The 21991-nt window shown below is 32.0% G+C and overlaps 2 protein-coding genes across 2 annotated transcripts; both read left to right on the top strand.

Moving 5' to 3' along the window:
• The first annotated feature begins 5030 nt into the window (after positions 1 to 5030).
• LOC134714073 (techylectin-5A-like) lies at positions 5031 to 10313 on the top strand. The gene is made up of 2 exons (XM_063575321.1): positions 5031 to 6047; positions 9442 to 10313. The coding sequence occupies exons 1-2, from the start codon at positions 5081 to 5083 to the stop codon at positions 10083 to 10085; spliced, it is 1611 nt and encodes a 536-aa protein (XP_063431391.1). The 5' UTR covers positions 5031 to 5080; the 3' UTR covers positions 10086 to 10313.
• Positions 10314 to 15858: 5545 nt separating this feature from the next.
• LOC134714072 (beta-microseminoprotein-like) lies at positions 15859 to 21811 on the top strand. Its single transcript, XM_063575320.1, has 3 exons — positions 15859 to 15976; positions 17349 to 17463; positions 21601 to 21811. Exons 1-3 carry the CDS (start codon positions 15880 to 15882, stop codon positions 21737 to 21739), a joined length of 351 nt encoding a protein of 116 aa, XP_063431390.1. The 5' UTR covers positions 15859 to 15879; the 3' UTR covers positions 21740 to 21811.
• The last annotated feature ends 180 nt before the right edge of the window (positions 21812 to 21991 follow it).

Genomic DNA, 21991 nt, shown 5'->3' with positions numbered 1-21991 from the left:
TCAATGTTATTTTGGTTCATGCGGATTTATGGATTATTGACAATCATACAACATCTTTTATTTTTGTGAACTTCAACTTAAACTAAGATAACCAGCTAACGCTGATTACAAACCGTTAAATAAACAGGAATAGAGCCACTTTGATTCTAAAAAGAACATTATTTACAAATTTGGCCTCCAGCTATATTTGAGAAGAACATAAATACACTAAATTCATTATTAATTTGTTGATATCAGGACTTGAGTTGTTCTTCGTGAACCTATATCTTTTACTGGATTTATTTCCATGAGGGTATCACCAGCCCAGAAATCAGCACTTCTGTTTTGACTGGAGTTATCACTGATATGTTCATAATTATAAATTAACTGTTAACCAAACTTAGAATTTTTGAAATACTAAGGCATTTCTGCTTCAGGAATAAATCACCTTAGCTGTAGTTGGTATAATTTTTACGAGCTTGTGGTCCTCATTCATTGCTCTTTATCTTCGTACTTTATTTGGCCTTTCTAACATTTTTTTTTAATCAAACGTCACTGATGAGTCTTTTGTAGACGACACGCGCGTCTGAAGTAAATATACAATTTTAATCTTTGTATCTATGATGAGTTTATTTATTATATACATAATATGCTTACATTTGAACATTACATGTATTCTAATAAGGTCGTCTAGTGGTACACATCATATCATCTCAATATAATTGATCATAATTATGCATTTGTATTCACAACAGTTTATTTTTATTACGTGGGGTATACATATTACTTTTACATCAAGTAAGAATTATTGGCGGGAAAATTATGACATGGATGACAATAAACAAATGAATTCGACATTCCTAAATAATGAAGATCCTGTTATAAATACATTGCATTGTTTAAAGTGTCAGCTGTTTGTTTTTCTTACACGTTGATGTCAATATAATGGAATACTATGCGGTCCCTTACAAGTTAAAAGTTTAGCTATAAAACCAAGTTTAATCCACCATAAGGAAATTACAGTTTTTTTTTATTCGTTTGAAGGGTTTAGGCTTTTTATTTTTCAATTTGAAACGGGATTTTTCGTTTTACATTTTCATTGCAGTTCGGTAGGTTTTTTATTTTATATTTTAGTTGTTAACAAAAATGATTTAGCAAAAAAAAAATATTATCTGGAAAAACAAGTTCCATATCAACATACGACGAAACGTAAATAGTAATAGCTTAAACACTTTAACATAATTCTGATGCTACATTTAAACCAACAGACTAATTCCAATCCTTTCTCGACTTGAAACGATAAAAAAACTCGATTTATCTGTAATATTGTATTTTATTTCCGTGTAAATGTTTGTCTATACAAGTGTTAATGAAAATGCTAAAATGAATATTCTCATTCTCCCTAACAAAATAAGGGTACTTAAGAGTCCGTGTTTATACAAAGTTAGCATTAATAAACCAAAAATACATTTTATATATATCGTGCACAGCGTTATCATATGGTGATAAATATTTGCATGATATGAGGATAATTCTAAATATTGCGAATATTAAAAAGAAAATCTGATTTTATGATGATGCAGATTCCATAAGGACCCAGACACCAGCTTCTGAACAAATACTCAACATTTTCTAAATTAAATGTTATCAGCAACGTCATTTCTTCATTCTTGGATGTTTAATTTAGATGTGAACAGTACATTTAAAAATTCCAAAAGATGTGTAAAAGTACATGCACTCTTGCAATAAAATAAACACCTCTCCCCTCTCTAACCTGTACAAATGTTTTCCCACTCTAGATGACGTAAAGACACACTTAGTCAAACATTGTTTCATAAATGACCAACGCAGACACAAACTGCATGACATTATAAAGATAGTTGATGTCCTTGACTGACACTATATTTACAATGTTTGGTTGATGTGTTTTTCAATAGATTATTGGCTTCAGGTGGCCTCAATCTGTGTTCCTCTGCTTGTTGATTGATTATATTATTCTTACTAGAACACACCCGTGATATTGCGGGTCCGTGACTGAATCAAAGTATATAACTATGCGTATGCCTTATTTTAGTATTGGTATTGTCATCTGATCAAGTCATGCCGATTATAAGATGCACAGTTTTCTCTGTTTTCAAAATCTCTCTGTTTGAACATGTTGAACCCGTCGACCTGGAACCTATCAATTATTGGTAATATTATTAATTTGCAAAACAAAAGGGCCGTGGAGTACTTTTTAACAGTATACAGCAAAATTCTAAATACACCGTTTGGTGGTGCGCCTGTCAAATGCGGAACATACAGATCGTGTAGGAATAGGTAACAGTTGAATATACTATTGGTATCGGTGTCGGACTCGACTCGGAACTTCTTATTTATTGGCAGTATTAATTACGTGGAAAACAAATGGGCCTGGAGTGGTGTAATTTTTAATCAACACTATTGTACTATATTAGTTATATATAAGGTTGAATTCTTTGATTCGTCGTTTTTACGTGATGACGGCTGACAAATTGGACCTCGTAATTTTAGTATTATAGATAACGCAAGATTTACAATGTTTACCAAAGATATTCCCCAGAAGAATAAAAAGATAGCATAACATCTTATAGCTTTATTTTCTGCGATAAATTAAAGATGATGTTTCACTGATTAATTCAAATTTGGTGACTCTATTGCATGGTATCACTAATCCAATTAGAATCACACTCAACCTGTATCAGATTTATTTTTACATTTACAGATTGAGAACCAATCTTACGAAAACTGATATTATTTCACCACTTAATGTTTGTGAAGCATAATTACAGTAGTGCATGACTATTGGGTATTCATCATTTTTAGTGGTAACGTAATCACAGGTCGATTGCTTCTTGTCATGATATCATTGATAGTGCTATTTCGGCTGTGAAACTTGAGGTAAGTTGGAGTCATCCTTTCAAAAGTTTGACAGACACCATGATAATCTGGTCAAACGTCATGAAACGTTATAGAGAATTATTACAGTGGAAGTATCCTTTTCAACTTGTGATTTATTTTATCATTTTTTCCCGTCTCCACTTTTCTTCCACGCACACATTATAAAAGACACACACGACTCTATATAACTGAAAATTGAAATAACGTATATTTAAATAGGTGATAAAGGCTTTATCACCTATTTAAATATACGTTATTTCAATTTTCAGTTATATAGAGTCGTGTGTGTCTTTAAAAAGGTACATGCCATCGGTACAGACTCCCAGCATTCTCTTGTAACTCATGTCAAACCCATGATCAAAAAGTAAAACCACAATAATATACTCCAAGGAAAATACAAAAAGGAAAGTCCCTAAACCTCAAACTCATCAAACGAATGGATAACAATTTTCATACTAATTACTTGGTACAGGCATTTTCTTATTTAGAAAATACTCAAATAAACTTAGTTTCATAGCTAGCTAAACATCAAATTCTATTATTTTGTCAACGATGTGTGATCAAAACAAAGACATAACAGGTAAAAATATACAAAGAAGGACATAGAATCACTTAAAAACATTAAAAATCAAAGGAGTTTATAAATATTAAATATCAAAGAATAATGACGGGGTTGTGGCGATGAAAGATTTTGAAAAGGGGCCTTCTTCACACCATTAACAATAGAAAGGGGAATGTCAACACCTGATGTGGATTTGTTTTTATTACGAAATGTTTAACATATAACGTTAGAAATGATATACATCGACAGAATGGGGGGAATCTCGTAAAAATATAGATTGCGCACATAAATTATCAATTATATCATTGTAAAAAAATGTTTCCTACACCCACACTTTTTATTGATATCACTTTTGTTCCTTTTTACATCATATTCATAATTTTCTAAGTAGTACAAATGTAAACAGGACGTTTTCTAAAGGTTAGTCTGTGATAAAGAAATGACGGAAAATTACCTCAAATAGTAACCCAATAGTATCAGCAGCGCGTTAGAATCACAAATTCATATAAAATAATTTCCTTGATAAACACATAATTTTAGGAAAATCTGAACTTTTCTGTAATGAGTTTTTTATTTTTTTTTGGGGTCTTTTGGCTTTGTTCATGTCTTTTTTTCTTCGCGTAACGTTTGTTTTATTTGCCTAGTTAGTTATCATCTGTCCATGTAAGATTTAATTGCTGTGGGACTTTCCTCTCATGTTATTTGAATAAACTTTTCACCACAAGCTAAAGTTTAAAATAACATATTTCACAGAAACGAAAAGCACTTAAGCCTGATTCTTTCAGACTATAGCCATGAAACATGATTACTGTATATGTCAGATAAATTCCAATATACTGCAATAAATAGGTATCCTGTTTCATAGGTTCAGAACAACAGACAACTCAAATTGAAGGTAGGAATATTTTTAGTTACAATGCATCACTTTCACTAAAAGCGATTGGTTGTTATTATAGTAAATGGAATTCAATTACCTTCTGACTGATATATCTTTTTGTGGATTTATTTCATTTATTTGGTAATAATTCAATAAATATTCCCTCGACGCTACCCTAAAACTATCAAAATCTCTGATTGTTAATCACGACTGGTTCATCGCAGATGATCATGACATTTTAATTGGATAAAGTGCTTCTTCAGCTTTAATAAACGAGCACGTCTGACAGTTCACGTGGGTCCCCTGTGTTGTAATTATAACATTTGCTGCCTTATATTAATGTAACCGTTCAAGTAAGAGTTTCATTAACTTTGATCAATACAACAGAAATTGTCTTAGTTCGTCAAACGCTCATAGACACGCACTTAAAGTCGAATATGATACAGCCATGTAAAATATACGGAATAGTTCACTATCTAGATGTGTCTTAAAGACTTCATTAACAGTTACTTAATGATAATCACATCGTTATTTCAAAATTCCATATGCATAAAACTTAGATTACGTCCACGCTAAATATCAATCCATGGGAATCGACTGCGAACTATAGTTTCAGAATCTTTACTTGATGACAATGTTTACATTTCCACGTGATTAGTTCTTCGAAGGTAAACTTGTTTCAGTTTACATGAAGAACAAAAGATAATGACATTGAAGACAAACGAGTAACAACACAGTACAAAATGAACTGCCGAAAATTACTTTTACAGTTTTGTTTGATTATGTATTCAGTTTTACCGTCAAACGCAGAAGTACGCGGGAATAATTTGCCATGTGAGTATAGTTTCCATGTATGGTACCCGGATGAGGACATCAGACAAAAAGTGAAGGATGTCAGTTATAAGGTAAGCAATATGACAGGATACATTGACAGGGAGTTTCTTACAATGAAGGCTACAGCTTTGGAAGAATTAAAACAATGTCAAAACTGGACCATTCATCTAGAACGGCAAATTACAGATTTAAAATTTAAAACATTGAAAGGCAGGATTATTGAAAGAGACACATCGAACAGTATTACTGATGTTGAAAGAGATATGCTAGATCTTAAAAAGAAAGTCAGTCATTTGAAAAATAACTATCAAAGGATGCATAGAAGTTTTCAATCTTTAAATAATGGAAATACGAGAAAAGCACAACCTATAAGCCATCGTGAAATAAATATGCTTGATTTATTAAAAAATACTGTTCGAGATTTGAAAGCCGAATGGGTTGTAGTGAAACGTGACGTCATAGAACTACAAACAGAACACAGGAATATCAAAATGGGCCAAAATAAATACAGTAACCATTCTTTTCATATTTCGGAAACCATCCAATTACTAACATCGAAATTATCTATCTTAGAAGCGAAAAACGACAATTTAACTGATGTGGTAAAATCACAATCAAATAAGAATGATAATGTACACGATCGCATACAGAAGCTGGAAACTTACGATGAGGACTATACAGTAAATATAGACAACATAAAAACCGATCTTAAAAATTCAGAAGATAAAATAAAATCTATTGATAAAGATCTTGGATTGTTAAAGGACGATAATGCATATATGAAGACGTTAGTAATTGCGTCTTTGAAGTCCCCGGATGTTAACCATGACGGCACGAAAGAAAATAAGCGAAGAGTGATCACTACTATACCCAAGGGTAGGTATATAGTATTTCAGACAACACATATAATTAACTTATATATATTTTGTTCATCAATGTTAATTTAACTTAATTAAGATACGTCCAAGTATTAAAATATCACTTTCCCTCAATTAAGGACCAAGACAATAAGAACCGTAATCTCTTATTTTTATCCGATGTTTCGTAAGTATTTATGAAAAACAATCCTCTCATTCGATTTCACCAATTCTATTGTTTAATGTTCCCTTAAAAAGAACAATTAAGTTTTTTTGTGGATAATTTTGAATTCTTGTTTTTCTCTGAAATTAGTTATAACAAAACTAGTGATTTTTCAACCCTGTTTACAACAATTCCTCATGTAAAATATTGTAAAATAAATAATCCACGATGCTCTTTAACATAAAAATGGTATTATACGCTTTAAATAAACACATCATAAATATCAGGATTTGTTTTTACGTCAGAAGCGCGTTTCGTCTACAAAAGACTCATCAGTGACGGCCGAATCCAAAAAAGTTAAAAAGGACAAATAACGTACGCAGTTGAAAAGCATTTAGGACAAAAATTCCTTAAAGTTTGCCAAATACAACAAAGATCATCTATTCTTACGGTAGTAAATGTATTATTTTTAGATACCATACGGCATATTTTGTTAATTTAGTAAATAGTATGCCGGAGTTTCTTATTGACAACAAAAGTGTTGAATATGGACATTGTCAAAGGTAAACCTTTTCCTAAAGGAAAGAACAGTGTGCCTCTAGTTTTCTAATTGCCGATCTCCTTCTATTTCAATAAAAGTCAGAGTTTCTTCAGATACATTTCAAAAATAAGAAGATAAAAGAATCCTGATAATTTGAGAACACATTCAGATGGGTCAATATCCTTGAATGCACCTCAAATTGAGGAACTCAAAAGTTATTTGTAAACAAAACGTGTCTGTGTAATGATATTTGTCATGTTTCTACTTTTAACAAGTGATTTGGCTTACACATATGTGTTGATTTGGAAAGTAGAGATTCATAAAAGTAAATATGGAGTTAAGTAATGTATTCAAAGTATTAAATATTTTTATTGTGTAAAATAAGGGATGTTTTTATCACGAGGAGCCACATAACGTAAGGATTTCCGTGATATTCTTATTTACGGAAAAATGGATCTGACTTTGTACCCCATAAATACTCTTTAACTTCGTTCTTTATTTGGCTTTTTTACTATTTTTGAAGAGAGTGTTACTGATGAGTCTTTAATAAACGAAGCGCGTGTGCCGCAAATAATTCTATCCTAATAACTATGGTGAGTCTACAGAAGGACACATTATCCTTAACGCCTATGGAGAATCAATTGCGCATATTGCCCTAGATATATTGATGATGTTCCTTCCATTAACAATCCAAACTGTTCTGATTTGGTTCAATTAACATATTCTCTGGAGCTAGTAATATAGGACAACAACAGACACAGCCTCCTCTGCCTCAGACATACCATATTTAGATAATAGTATCTCTGAACTTGATGAAACTCATTGAAGCAATATTGTTGTAATGTGACATTTGTTATTAAATCATTTTGTCATTACATGTTTCCTTTGGGACTATTTGAATCATGTATATGTAGGAAGATTCCTTTCTTCGTACTAAACATCCTGTCTTAAGCTTTCAATTATGTGTCCTGAACATCCGTTGAATACAATTCTAAAGAGATGTAATTAATATAAATAGTGTAAAACGGGCCTCTATGAATTGACAGTCCCTAATTATAGTCTGTTTTTTGATAGGAATCAATTGTTTACGTAGGCATGATATATCTTCAGAAAGCGTTTAAGATAGTCGGTTAATATAAAAGAAAACATATCGTTTCTCGTTTGAATTGTTTTACATTGTCTTATCGGGGCCTTTTATAGCTGACTATGCGGTATGGGATTTGCTCATTTTTGAAGGCCGTACGGTGACCTATAGTTGTTAATGTTTGTGTCAGTTTAGTCTTTTGTGGATAGTTGTCTCATTGGCAATCATACCACATCTTCTTTTTAATATATCATGGTTATTCACATCAACAATTAGTAAATTGTATCCATCATACCTGTACCTAAAACAAGATGAGGGATGTATAAATATTGTGGGTTCTAGAATTTAAAGCTGCATAAACACATTAACACTTAGCATTGTCGACAATTCACTAATGAACTATAACTGTAGGTCGATATATTTTTCTGATATTAAAAGACACTAGTTGAAATTTTCAAGAATTTGTCATTGTTAGGAAAAATCTGTTCTCTTTTTTCTTTAAAAGATAGAACCATATATTATAAGCACAACTCAAACAATAACTTTGGTAAAATATTCTAGAATTGAAACTTATTTAGTGTACAACTTTGGCCAATTTTCGATTTATGAGTTTGATTGTCCCTCTGGAATCTTTCGTCCCTCTTTTGTCCAACAATTTTCAAGTTTTATTTTTATTCAGCGTTTCAATGCCCATCGTAAACGGGGACACAGTTATATGCAATGTTTGAGTGTTGTTTCAACATTTCTAGTTAAATTCAAAACTTCAAAAAGGTAAAATAATATAAAGAAAATAAAATAAAAAACGAACTCCGAGGAAAGCCTCAAATATATTGTTGCCTCTCGTATTTAATATGCACTTTCATCCAGTTGTACACGTTTGAGATTATACTATTTAAACTTCAAACAAAAATTACATATCGAAATATTGAATCTCCATTGTCAATTATGTCATGTTGTAGAAGCTTGAGATGCATTCTCTGATGTTCTGCTACATAAACAGGTGAATCTTCAATTCTTACAATTTAAACATAAATTAGTATAAATCTATCAAATAGATGTAAAACACCCTTTAACAAATTAGAGTTTCAAAAATTGATACATGAAGAAATGAATTTAAATGATCTTGACATTAATTTTGCGGGGTTAAGTATAATTTAAAATTTATTTTTTGAAGTGTTTTTTTCCGAAATTTATTAAAACTGTAATTACAATAATAAAAATGGGGCAACTCTATTAAAGGCGACAGCAGGAAAATATAACAAAGCTGGACAGTGATTGGAGTCAGAAAAAAGTGATTAGTACGATACTCAAATCATTGAGGGTTGGTTGAAATTGAATAATGAAGTGAAAATCTTAGTACATAGAATAATGAAGGTGTAGTTTGTTAATGCTTATAAGACTTCCCAAAAAGCTAGCAATTACGAACACCCAAAACTCGGGTTAAAATATGGTGCTCAGAGAGAGATGTACTTTCTGAACCACGAGGACCGTCACGTGACATACTGCTTCAAATAACTAAAACTCATAGAATAATTTAAACTTCATTAAAAGCAAGAAGCATACAAGGTTACAAAATTGGAATTTTTAATAAAAAATACAACTTATTTCGAACATACTTATTTCAGACTGCCAAGATGTAAATGAAATGGGCTATGATGTAAGTGGTGTGTACCAGATTAAACCAGAAGCAGCAGTGGAACCAGATAATATTTACTGTGAATTTCTAAACGGATCAGCATACACTGTTATTCAACGTCGCACTGACGGTCTACTTAGCTTTAACAGGCAGTGGATCGAATATAAATTCGGTTTTGGAAATCTGTACGGCAGCCACTGGGTTGGAAACGAATGGATTCATTTCCTTACAAATCAGGATGAATATACGCTACGAATTGATATGTGGGACTGGGAAGGAAAGAAGTACTTTTCTGAATATAGAATCTTTTCAATTGGAAGCCAGGATGTCGATTATCAGATCCACGTGGGTAGTTACACAGGTAATGCCGGGGATTCTCTCAGTTTCCACGATAACATGAAGTTTAGTACTGAGGATATGGATAATGATCGCAATGTCCGTCATTGCGCGGCTGAAAACAAATCTGGATGGTGGTTCAATAACTGCTACTATAGTAATCTAAATGGCGTGTACCACGTGGGATTTTATTCTCACTCGCAGTACAGTGATGGTATTGTGTGGTTTACACTGAAAGAAAGCGATAAGTATTCACTTCGAAAGGTGGAAATGAAGCTTAGGCGAAATACAAATTAAACTTTTACAATTAATATACGTTTTCAATGTTAACACAACAATTTGGAATCTGATACTTTTTATGCTAAAGAGAACATATAAAAACGAAAAGAAAAAAAACCTTCCTTGCTGTTTTGAAAGAAGTCATTCTTTTTTATTGTTAGGCTTTATCTTCATTTATCACATGTTTGTTACGAATACGTTAGGTTTTGTATATGTAATAACCTCAAAAAAGAGTATATTGGTTATCGTGCCCTGATTCCAAATGACGTGACATCATTGCTTCCTTAACGACTTTTTATTACTTTTGTGATAAAAAATAATAAGATTTACCTGTTATGTTTCATTAAATTGTTATAATTGAACTTTTTTCCCTCTTTCCTGCAAATTTAAATATGTGATAAATAGATTATAATATGTCTTTTCAATATTGGCCCTGGTATCATCCCTCGACACAATATGGAAAAGGACATGTTTAAATCTATATGTAACTTGATTTCTCCTTTATTTTATTATATATATATATATATATATATTACGGATTACAAATGTGTCCAGGTTTGTGATTGGATAACAACACAGAGATGTCAGTATATATTCAGGAAACTGCCGGGGTATATACGACGTTTTTATCCCCAATTGGAACCTCAAAAACGTCATCATAACACCGGTTACTATGTGACGTAGTCAAAAGAGATCAGACTGTCAGAGGCTCAAAGAGGGAAAACTATGACGTGCTTCAGTTAATAATACATTTTTGATACAAAATCACGCAATTAACACTTTTAATACTTTAATTACTGTTAAAAGTGTTATAATAAATTATTACATACACGATAAAATTATTTTCACAGCAAATTAGAAAATCCTTCACGTATGCCGAACATATCAGGTTGGGTTTTTCAACTTATAGATATGTGTTGTCAACAAATACCTGCACTGGAAAATAACATTAAGTCAAGGGTATTCCGTAATATATGTGTAATTCAGGTATCAGAAAGGGTATATATTGTGACATTCCCGGCTTAGGGCTTATATCCCCTCCGCCTTCGGCTTAGGGCTTATATCCCCTTCGCCTTCGGCTTATAAACTCTAAGCCGGAAATGTCACAGTATATACCCTGTCTGAGACCTGAATAACATATAATATCGGTTTTATACATACTGATAAATGAAATTGAAAAACATAAGCATTGTATCTTCTACAAACAGACGTTGTTTTTATAAAAAAAATTAAAACGACAAACATTTAAATCATCAAGTCTGATTTCCCGCTTTATTTCAATCTATCCTTTTATTAAACTGAATTACCAAAAATAAAGAAAAATCATCAATATAGTAGAACACATTTTATAAACGACTCTTGTATGCAAACAAAAGAGTTTGGCATTTACATAACTTACAATTTAATGTTATTGTTTATTCTTATGTCAGTTCTATGGAATCAATTAAAAGACACATGTTAAATACATTAACATCAAGATGTCATTCAAGTTAATTTGATATCATACATTTCTCATATTTCCCGTTATATATGGTGCAATTGCCGAAAGACAGCCTCCTTAATTATTTAAATATATCATTTAATAGTAACCATGATCTCGGGGTGTAAATTAGATAGATACAACAAAACGGGCTATCGTCGTTTCATTTAATGAAAGCATATGATAGGAATATTGAGGAGGCTTACATTTATATTTTGAAGTTTTCCAAACTGAGCTGATTGTTTTAAACAATAAAAATATTTGTAAATTTTGTATGTGTTATTGTACAAGTATTTAGTCTGTTGAAATCTGTTTGAATTGAAGACCCATACTATTGCAACGATTCGGCGAAAAACTAAATGAAAACAACACTAAATAAACTGAATATATGTCCGAAACAACATTTTGGAAGGATTTTCTTCTTCGATCAGAAACGTTCACAGACGAAAATTTAAAAGCAAATGAGGTATACGAACCGAAACAGTTGTAGAGCCAAAGTACGTTTGTTAAGTTTTGCGTCTGTGTTAATATAACTAGAAGTAGTCCGATCTTTTCAACATGACATGTATCTATGTATTTGGGTCAGGATTTAGTCACAAACAGACCAATATTCCAAACTTTAATGTCATGTGTTGTCAAGTTTACGATCTTTCAGATTTGCTTTATATTCGTTTATTTGATTGATGTTCTGATTTTGTCAGATTTTGTGGACCTCGCCAACCACTTTTTGTTTATTACTTATTTTTGAGTTTGGTATTTCTGTTAATACTTGTTTTTTCATATTTCCTATAGTTACTATTGGCGATAAAATGAAATAATCATGTAAATAAAGGCAACAGTAGTATACCGCTGTTCGAATCAGGTTGGGTTTTTCAACTTATAGATATGTGTTGTCAACAAATACCTGCACTGGAAAATAACATTAAGTCAAGGGTAATCCGTTATATATGTGTAATTCAGGTATCAGAAAGGGTATATACTGTGACATTCCCACCTTCGGCTCAAGGGATATAAACTCTAAGCCGGGAATGTCACAGTATATACCCTGTCTGAGACCTGAATAACATATAATATCGGTTTTATACATACTGATAAATGAAATTGAAAAACATAAGCATTGTATCTTCTACAAACAGACGTTGTTTTCATAACAAAATTAAAACGACAGACATTTAAATCATCAAGTCTGATTTCCCGCTTTATTTCAATCTATCCTTTTATTAAACTGAATTACCAAAAATAAAGAAAAATCATCAATATAGTAGAATACATTTTATAAACGACTCTTGTATGCAAACAAAAGAGTTGCGAACCGAAACAGTTGTAGAGCCAAAGTACGTTTGTTAAGTTTTACGTCTGAGTTAATATAACTAGAAGTAGTCCGATCTTTTCAACATGACATGTATCTATGTATTTGGGTCAGGATTTAGTCGCAAACAGACCAATATTCCAAACTTTAATGTCATGTGTTGTCAAGTTTACGATCTTTCAGATTTGCTTTATATTCGTTTATTTGATTGATGTTCTGATTTTGTCAGATTTTGTGGACCTCGCCAACCACTTTTTGTTTATTACTTATTTTTGAGTTTGATATTTCTGTTAATACTTTTTTTTTCATATTTCCTATAGTTACTATCGGCGATAAAATGAAATAATCATGTAAATAAAGGCTACATTAGTATACCGCTGTTCGAACTCGTAAACTCATGCATAAATGGTTATAGATCAACATCCAAACAAATGTGGGTCACTATAAGATATCTAACGCTTCGTTTACTTTGGTTAATATTTATTACCGTTTATATCTAGTGAAAGTCAATTTAAATGATTTATATGATTATCTAAACTTGTTTCATATTTATAAGTAATTGATTTAGAAGGTAAACAACCGAAAAAAAAATATTATCAAGAGTAACAGTCCAAAAGACTTTTGAGGGATTCTGATCTGTTGATCGACTCATTAGAATACCGTGTTTCATTGGTCCGTACATTGACTATTGTTTAATCAGATACTTCTTTCAGTCTAAACTTTGTTTGGGTTCTAAGAACATTGCGCCATGTAAACATCTTTCCACTATGCTCGATACTGGGGATTGGATATATTAACATATGTGTATAATGTATCGACTTTTATAACTCATTTGGTGTTTGATTGTTTCAACTTTGAGCTGAAGATTTTTCTGTTTTGGCAGAACATATACATATTCTGCTTTGCGTCGATGTCACTTTTGTGAATAATATACATCGTCATTTATTTCTATATTATCAAATTGTGCTCCGAGAAAAATCATGTCAAAGAAAGGCAATCATTTCGGATACTAACGTCATATTAACCAAAAGGAGATAACAAAAATACCGAACTCAAAAGACAAATTCGAAACGGAAAGTCCCTAACCAAATGGTAAAATCAAAACCCCATAATCATCAGACGGATGGAAAACAGCTGTCATGTTTCTTAAGGTCAGCTTACGGCCTTCAACAGTATTCGAAACCCATAACGTAATCGTAAGCTTTAAAAAGCGCTGACATGACTTTATATGTTTTTTTTTAGCTCACCTGACCCACAGGGCCAAGTGAGCTTTTCTCATCATTTGGAATCAGTCGTCCGTCGTCGTTAACCTTTACAAAAATCCTCTCCTATGAAAATGCTGGGCCAAGTTTAACAAAACCTGGCCACAATCATCACAAGGGTATCTAGTTTAAAAAAATGTGTCCAGTGACCCGGCCAACCAACTAAGATGGCCGCCATGGCTAAAAAAAGAACATAGGGGGTAAAATGTGGATTTTGGCTTATATCTCTGAAACCAAAGCATTTAGAGCAAATCTGACATGGGGTTAGCTCTACAAATAAGTCAGCATTACAAAATTTTCAGCTGACCCCTAAAGGAGTTATTGACCTTTACAATCAATTTTTAAAATAATCTGCTCTGAAGCTACTAGGCCAAATTCAAACAAACTCTGCCACAATCATTAATGGGATATCTAGTTTATAAAATGTGTCCAATGAACCCGCCCATTAACCAAGATGGCCGCCATGGCTAACAATACTACAAATGGTAATTGCAGTTTTGGTTCATATCTCTGACACCAAAGCATTTAAAGCAAATCTGTTGTGGATAAAATTGTCCATTAGGTCAAGATATATCTGCCCTAGAAATTTCAGACCTATCGGATAACTTTTTCTTGGATTGATACCCCTGAATTGGTAATTTAAAATTTTTTGGCAGCTTTTGGTCATCTTGAATATTGTAATAGATAGATATAATAAACTGTAAGCAGCAATAATGTATAGCAATAAGAACTACAAATAAGTCATCATGACCAAAATGATAACCTCAACGAGTTATTGCCCTTTATAGTCAATTTTTGAACAATTTTTGTAAGTTTACTAAATTTTTGTGTAAAATTTTACAAAATATTTTCAACTGTCACTTTTGGGCCAAACTAATTAAAGATAGAGATAACTGTAAGCAGCAAGAATGTCCAGTGAAGTAAGATCTACAAACACATCAAAAACACCAAAACACAATTTTTTCATGTGTCCTTTGTTTAATAAGCAAAGACAGAGCAAGGTGAGCGGAGCCTCTAGTTTTAAGTTAAAGTGCATGTTTGCTTTTACTTATATATACGTACTCTTTTTGTGATTAGGAAGATACAAATGACAGAGAAAAAAATAATTAAAGTACAATACGTTTTAATTTATCATAGGACTTCATAAAACGTAGAACTACAGATTATATCGGACATTATGTTTGACTTTAAGAGTTGATCAGTTCTACAGATAAGGAGAAATCGTTACTTTTCAGTAATTACTGATGGATAAAATAGTAAAATTACTTCCTCCCGATCTCTTATTAATGATTAGTTCTAATCAAAGACAATAATTATAGATTCTTCATAGTAATTTACGTTGATCTAATAATCAATCTATAAACATTGTACGTGGTTCCCTGGAAATAGTAAAAAAAAATTATTCTACTAATGGAGAATTCCAATTAGAGAAACAACTATTCAAACTTTTTATCAATATTGATCATAAAAAATAACCAAAAATGTTTTACTTGCAAATGCAAAACTACAAATAATGGTTTGATTAGCCTTTGAAACACGAAATAGACTTATCGAAGTTTGAAAAAAAAGCTACTCTCGTGCGTACGAACACTGTACACGCTTGGAATAGTTGACAATTAAGTTGTCCCACACACATATATGTATAACATAAAACTAAAATGATTTTGATAAAGAATTCTACGAAGACTATTGGGGTCATCTTATCTAATAATCAAAAGTATTCTAATCTAAATAGTTTATATATACTGCCTAAACATAAAAATGAAGACAACAACCGCTCTGGCTTGTGCTATTATTATGTGTTTGGTTATAGGCATGGTGGATTCATATTGTGGATCTATTACCTCTCCTGGAAATAGTAAGTTTTGTTATCATTTTATGTTCTAAAGTTAATAGTTCGAACTCGAAAATAAAAGCATTTTTTGATCCTTTGTATAGCAATTTTACCTGACCAGATCGGAAAATAGGTATTTAGTCGGATCTTAACACGTACTTGTGATTTGTTTAAACCGGTTTTCGATAAAAAAAAAAATATACGAAGAAATGTCAAAATGTTTAGGACTTAATTAAATCCGTATTTCGGTAATATTGTGCAAGCATACGATTTTTATTGCGTCTTACACTTTGAGAAGCGAATAATCTGCAACTACTTTATTCAAATATTCTGTAAAAACGTTAATTTTGAGCTATGAAAGTCAAGTGGCTCGAGAATTTCACTGAGGAAATTTTAAAAAAGTGCAAAATTATTTTTATAGTGGGTTAGCTTTCATTAGTCTTCCCTATCTATAGATTAACAACTTTTAGTTATATTTATAATTCAGAATCATCATTGAAGGTGGAGCACGATTGCGCAGTTAATTAATTATATGGATGTGCCATTTGTATGATGAGTTACATTCCGTGGTATTATGTGCCAATTCGAAAAAGTTATACGAGAATTGTCTCCCCTTAACAGGTTCATTTTTTTTATAATCATGTTTAGGTTTCTGATGTAGTTTTGAATAATTACAAAATGAATCAATGCAATATATTTCAGTTTTTGTTATTGATGTATCAAAACAATTGATGTACGAATATAATTTCATAAATTTGAAACGTTAATTTTTTTTACATACCAATATAAAGAAATTTTTATCATTTTTGAAATAGACTATGAATGAAAATTGCATGAACTTGCTTCCCTTCATGATAGATTGATTGGGAAACGAGCCAGAAGTATCTATTAGTAATGACAGAGAGGGACTAGCAAGCAAATTTTAATTGAAGCTAATTCATTGTTAAAACAATGTTCCACTATAAACGAATGTTATTTTATACAAATATAAGGACTAAGTTAGCTAAATCTACAAATTTTATTTGAAATTATGAATTTTTATTGCAATAGATTAATATGCTACAAGTTTGTAGCTTGATGTTTGGTTTGAGACAAGGCTCCGTTTTGAAAACCGTACTTTGACCTATAATGGTTTACTTTTCGACATTGAGACTTAGAAGGAGACTTGACTCATTAGCACTCGTGACACATCTTTGTATATGTTTGTATGCAAAATTGAAAACAAAAAGTTTACAATGTCATTTTTCGAAAGGGAAAAAAACAACCAACCAAGTTTGGTCCTGAGTTTAGATAGCATATCAGTGAAAAGCATACAGATGAGGCCTCTACAAAATAAATAAAAAATTATGGCATATCAAACTACAAATGTGTAATGCTGAGAAATGTTATTTTATAGATCCAACAAACTGTACTTATGGCGGTGTGGTAGTTGCCCTTAACAGTACATTTACTGATTACAAAGCGTGTCATAGAATATCTTGCAACACAGATGGCTCTATGTTTGTTTGTGGGTAAGACATTTAGAAAATTTATGTTCCAAATAATTGCATAACATTCAATATTTTCCTCCTTCAGCAGTCGGATTGGTTTTATTTTTGTGAAAATAAGGGAACAATAATCAGTGACACATTACAGACTTGCTAAACAATAATCAAGGCTCATTTGCACCTGTATACACGCTATTCGCCATGGCTAAAAATGAAAAAGACAAACAGACAATTAATAGTACACATGACTTAACATAGAAAACTAAAGAATAAGCAACACGAACCCCGTCAAAAACTAAAGGTGACAACAGATTATCCGTAAGGGTAAACAGATCCTGCTCCATATGTTGCACCCGTCGTGTTGCTTAAGTGATAACAAATCCGGTAAATAGTCTAATTCGGTACGTCACATTTATGAAAGGGAAGGGATTGTCGTTACGACGTAAGGAACATATCTGATATCATTTGTGAAACGGTTTTTTCATAACGGTCAACCAACTCGTGATGGCGTCTGTAAAAATTACGAAGGGATGATTTCAACTTCACTATTTGGAACTCTTGGTTTAATAGCTTCTTTGTGAGCAGCAAGACTTTACCAAGAAAGGTATGATAGGAAATGCAAGCATGGGAGTATTATATCAATTGGGAGATATATACCCCGTATGCAGGTGCTGCTGGAATGTTGCTACCTAAAAATGGAAAGTGAACCTAAAGGGTATCGAACTTCATTTTTATATGAAACTATTTACAAGAGACCAAATAACTAAGAAATTAACCACTATAGATCACCGTATAGGTTAACTGGTAAGGTCTCTCAAACAAATTAAATTCTTCTCCCTCTTGTCATTGTTCTTCCACAATTTGTTAAACTAATATGTCTAGGGGCACCAGGATTTTGTTTTTTCTTTGAGGTCTATAAAGCGTTACTTTAAGGGATCGAAAGAAGCGATTGGTTTTGTTAATGAACCCTATGAGATTTTTTTTATTTTTTTATTTTCAAATGATTTTAGTGAAATACACATTGAATATTCGGTCATGATCATGGGAACATATGGCCCACTAAAATTTAAAAGTTCAATGGTCAAATATGACCTTACATCGTTAACAGATTTTATTCAAAATATACAATGTTTATCTAAATTGATTTTGTTCTTGAATTAGGCCGTGTTCACATTGACCTAAATTCGGTGTTGTGTTAGTGTAACTCACACGTAAGCTAAACACAATTGCGTTCCCATTGATAAAACTCAATGTTTACATGTAGTTTAAATCATGTTTTACCTACACACAGTCGATAGTCAATGTAGGCCTTCTGTAGGTTAAGTGTACACAAAACTAGGCATTTAGGACATTAGTTTTATCGTGTATATATTTAAGGAGGAAACTATTTTTGAGTAAAATTGATATTTTTGATAATTATAAGTTGTCTTAATTTTACAGATTTTTTGTTTGTTAAGGTTTATGTACCCTTCTGTAGCCATTTTTGTACGAATTTTTCAAACCTCAATTGTATCAAAACTACAGATATAATGAATAATAGAGATAGGCCATTTAGTACATATTCCAAGGGGAAACTTGATGCAAAGCATTATTTTTTACTGGTTCATTGCATTGCATTTGATAGAAAAAGAGGACTTTGTGGCAAATAAATCAAGATTTTTATAGAAAATCCACAGCCTTCAAAACAGAGATTTTTGTTATAAAATTTGAAACATATATTACTCACTTGATTTTCTATGATGTGCTAGTGTTGAATTTTTACAAAAAGTTCTAAGCACCCTGTAAATTCAAAAACACCTCGTGCTGAGTCATAAAAGTCGAGCGCACCCTATAAGGTGTACTTGATTTTGGCCATATTTATATTTGTTTTAACCAATAACTACATTTATAAACTCGTGTTAAGGAAATCAATGCTAGCACTGCATGCAATAATCCTATATCTTTCAGTCACCAAATTGCCAAATATGAGCGTACAAGGATAAAGGCTGTGGATTTTCTATAAAAATCTTGATTTCTTTGCCACAAAGTCCTCTTTTTCTATCAAATGCAATGAAACAGTAAAAAGTAATGCTTTGCATCAAGTTTCCCCTTTGAATATGTACAAAATGGTCTATCTCTATTATAAATTATATCTGTAGTTTTGATACAATTTAAGTTTGAAAAGTTCGTACAAAAATGGTTACAGAAGGGTACATAAACATTAAAAAAAATTAACGTACTTTATTAACCCCTTATCAAGACTCAAAGCAGCATCATTGCCGAACCCATAAGGCAGCAACTAATTGATTTTCGGGGATGGGCTATTATATTTGAGTATAAAACATCAAGGCAAGGGGGTGGGGTGGTGAGCTATGGATTTTGTTTTGGAAACAAAAAATGTTTTCAGTTTTTGGCCCTGAAAAAAATTTGTTTGTTTTACCCTCAGCTGCCACTATTTTAATGCTAAAATTGATTCTGACTTGTCACCAAAATTTGTCCTGAAAAAAACCAATAGCTCACACCCCCTACCCCTCCACAAAAAATGAAGTAAATAGTTACTGCCTGATTCATTTGAAAAGGTCTTCCCGAATCGACTTGACGTACACAGAAATATTCGCCACTGGTCTTTACTCAAAAAACAATTCACGCATAAATGCACGACTTAAAAAAGTGTGAGGTAATTTATATGTTTGTCTAGTATCTCAGATCCGTTAAATAACACGTAAAATAAAATAAAAAAAACATTACCCTATTCCTTTACCAAATATTCCTTGGAGAAGAAATACCATTTGAAACGAACAGGAAAAGATAAAAAATGTAGTGATCCCTAATATCTCAATCCTTTTTTCCGGCTGTAAGCACGCTGTTGCAGCTAACGTTTTCTAATGCATTATCGAGAAGTCTCTAGTATATTCAAACTACTGCAAATTATAAAAATGGCTTTCATAAAGTAGCAACCACTTAACTTAAAAAAAGGGGGAGGGTTATTTTTTTTTATCTGAGTCAGATTTTTTTTCGCGCGTACGTTTTTATTCCTTTTTTTTTCGATGCTGGTGATCACATACTTTTTTTCTCAATATTTAACACTATAAAGTATGGGGAAAATCTGGATTCAGAATAATTTTTTTTATCATCTGTATGACCATATTTTTTTTTTATCAAATTGAGGATCGGAATATTTCCATTCCCCCCCCCCCCCCCCCTTTTGAAGTGAAATGGTTGTTCCGTCTACGCTAGAAAAATTTACCAAAAATTTAAATTCAGTTCTACGTAATGAACATTTAAATGACATATAGTTTACATGTGTGAACAAATCTTATGTACAGTTAGCTAAACAAGGTGTATAGATGTGAACAAATGTAATGTGAAACCAGTGTACACTACACTAAACTAATAGTAAACATGTTTACTCTACACGGCGTTTGATGTGAATACGGCCTTAGATAACTAAAAGGAAGTTTACTTATCGGTTTAAAGTTATGAGGATTTTGTTTGGTAGACTTCGTAACACCATTCTGTTACAATGATTTATGTTATACAAAGTGCAGATAATGGCATAAACATAACTCGGACAATTGTCATTACACTATCGCTATTCATGTTTTCTAACTATATAGTATCATATTATGCCAATTGGACATTACGAAACAAACAATCCATTAATCTATTAAATTTATTGGGAGAGCATCATGCGTATTGTTCCTTTTTGGAAATTATACCGACTAATAATCATACGGCAAATCGTAATGTTTGGGTTTAATTTGAGCGTCACTGATGAGTCCTTCATAGTGGAAAGGTGCATCTGGCGTACACAATCTAAATCCTGGTATCAATAATGAAATTGATTTATATTCTATAACGATCCCGCGTGCAGTATTTTTACTACACTGTTGAACTTTTGTAATTCTGATAATACGGTTTAGGATGTTATAGCTTCGATTTAAGAATTTGAAAAATTCGAATTTCGACAGCTGATGCCCCTTAAACATTAAAATATATTTCTTACATTCACAATAATCAAACCAGGATTATGAGTATGCTATCGTATGTCTTATCTCGTGAAAGAGCTTGAAACGGGGGGAAAAGGAAATTTGAAGCGGAGGTAGTTTCAAATAATTTATCAATTTTATGTTATAAGACTTATTATCAATCTAAAATTGCTTTAAATGTATGGCTGAATAGAATTGGTTTCCATGCTGGTGTATTTGGACCACCACCAGGATGTATTATGATACAGGGAGACAAGTGTGAAGCCTTGTTGGTGGATGTAATGGACCACACTAAGAAATGTGATCCGACGTTATATGGAGGTCTTGGTTGACTTATATCAACCTTCAACAAACCGAAGATTTTGAGTCGGAAGCGACAAAAATAAAATCTTTATAAATCAATAGTTTGAATATTTTGAATATTTTAAATACATATAATCATCCTTTACAATTGGGTTGGCGACTTAATTTTATTGCGATTGGATTGGGATTATGAAACAAGGGAAGTGCTTCTATATTAATTAGTCAGGAAGTCAATTACGCAAAACAAAAAAAAATGTCTGAAATGAACATTCAGACTTCAA

This window comes from Mytilus trossulus, chromosome 4 (genome assembly GCF_036588685.1).
Source record: "Mytilus trossulus isolate FHL-02 chromosome 4, PNRI_Mtr1.1.1.hap1, whole genome shotgun sequence".
NCBI classification, from domain to species: domain Eukaryota; kingdom Metazoa; phylum Mollusca; class Bivalvia; order Mytilida; family Mytilidae; genus Mytilus; species Mytilus trossulus.
This window is presented reverse-complemented; position numbering and strand designations above follow the sequence as displayed.

Bases quoted from the DNA above. Each gene is read 5' to 3' on its own strand.
- LOC134714073 (XM_063575321.1), top strand. From the start codon at position 5,081: ATGAACTGCCGAAAATTACTTTTACAGTTTTGTTTGATTATGTATTCA. The intron at 6,048-9,441 runs GTAGGTATATAG...TACTTATTTCAG, and splicing joins GATCACTACTATACCCAAGG to ACTGCCAAGATGTAAATGAA.
- LOC134714072 (XM_063575320.1), top strand. From the start codon at position 15,880: ATGAAGACAACAACCGCTCTGGCTTGTGCTATTATTATGTGTTTGGTT. The intron at 15,977-17,348 runs GTAAGTTTTGTT...GTTATTTTATAG, and splicing joins TATTACCTCTCCTGGAAATA to ATCCAACAAACTGTACTTAT. The intron at 17,464-21,600 runs GTAAGACATTTA...ATGGCTGAATAG, and splicing joins GGCTCTATGTTTGTTTGTGG to AATTGGTTTCCATGCTGGTG.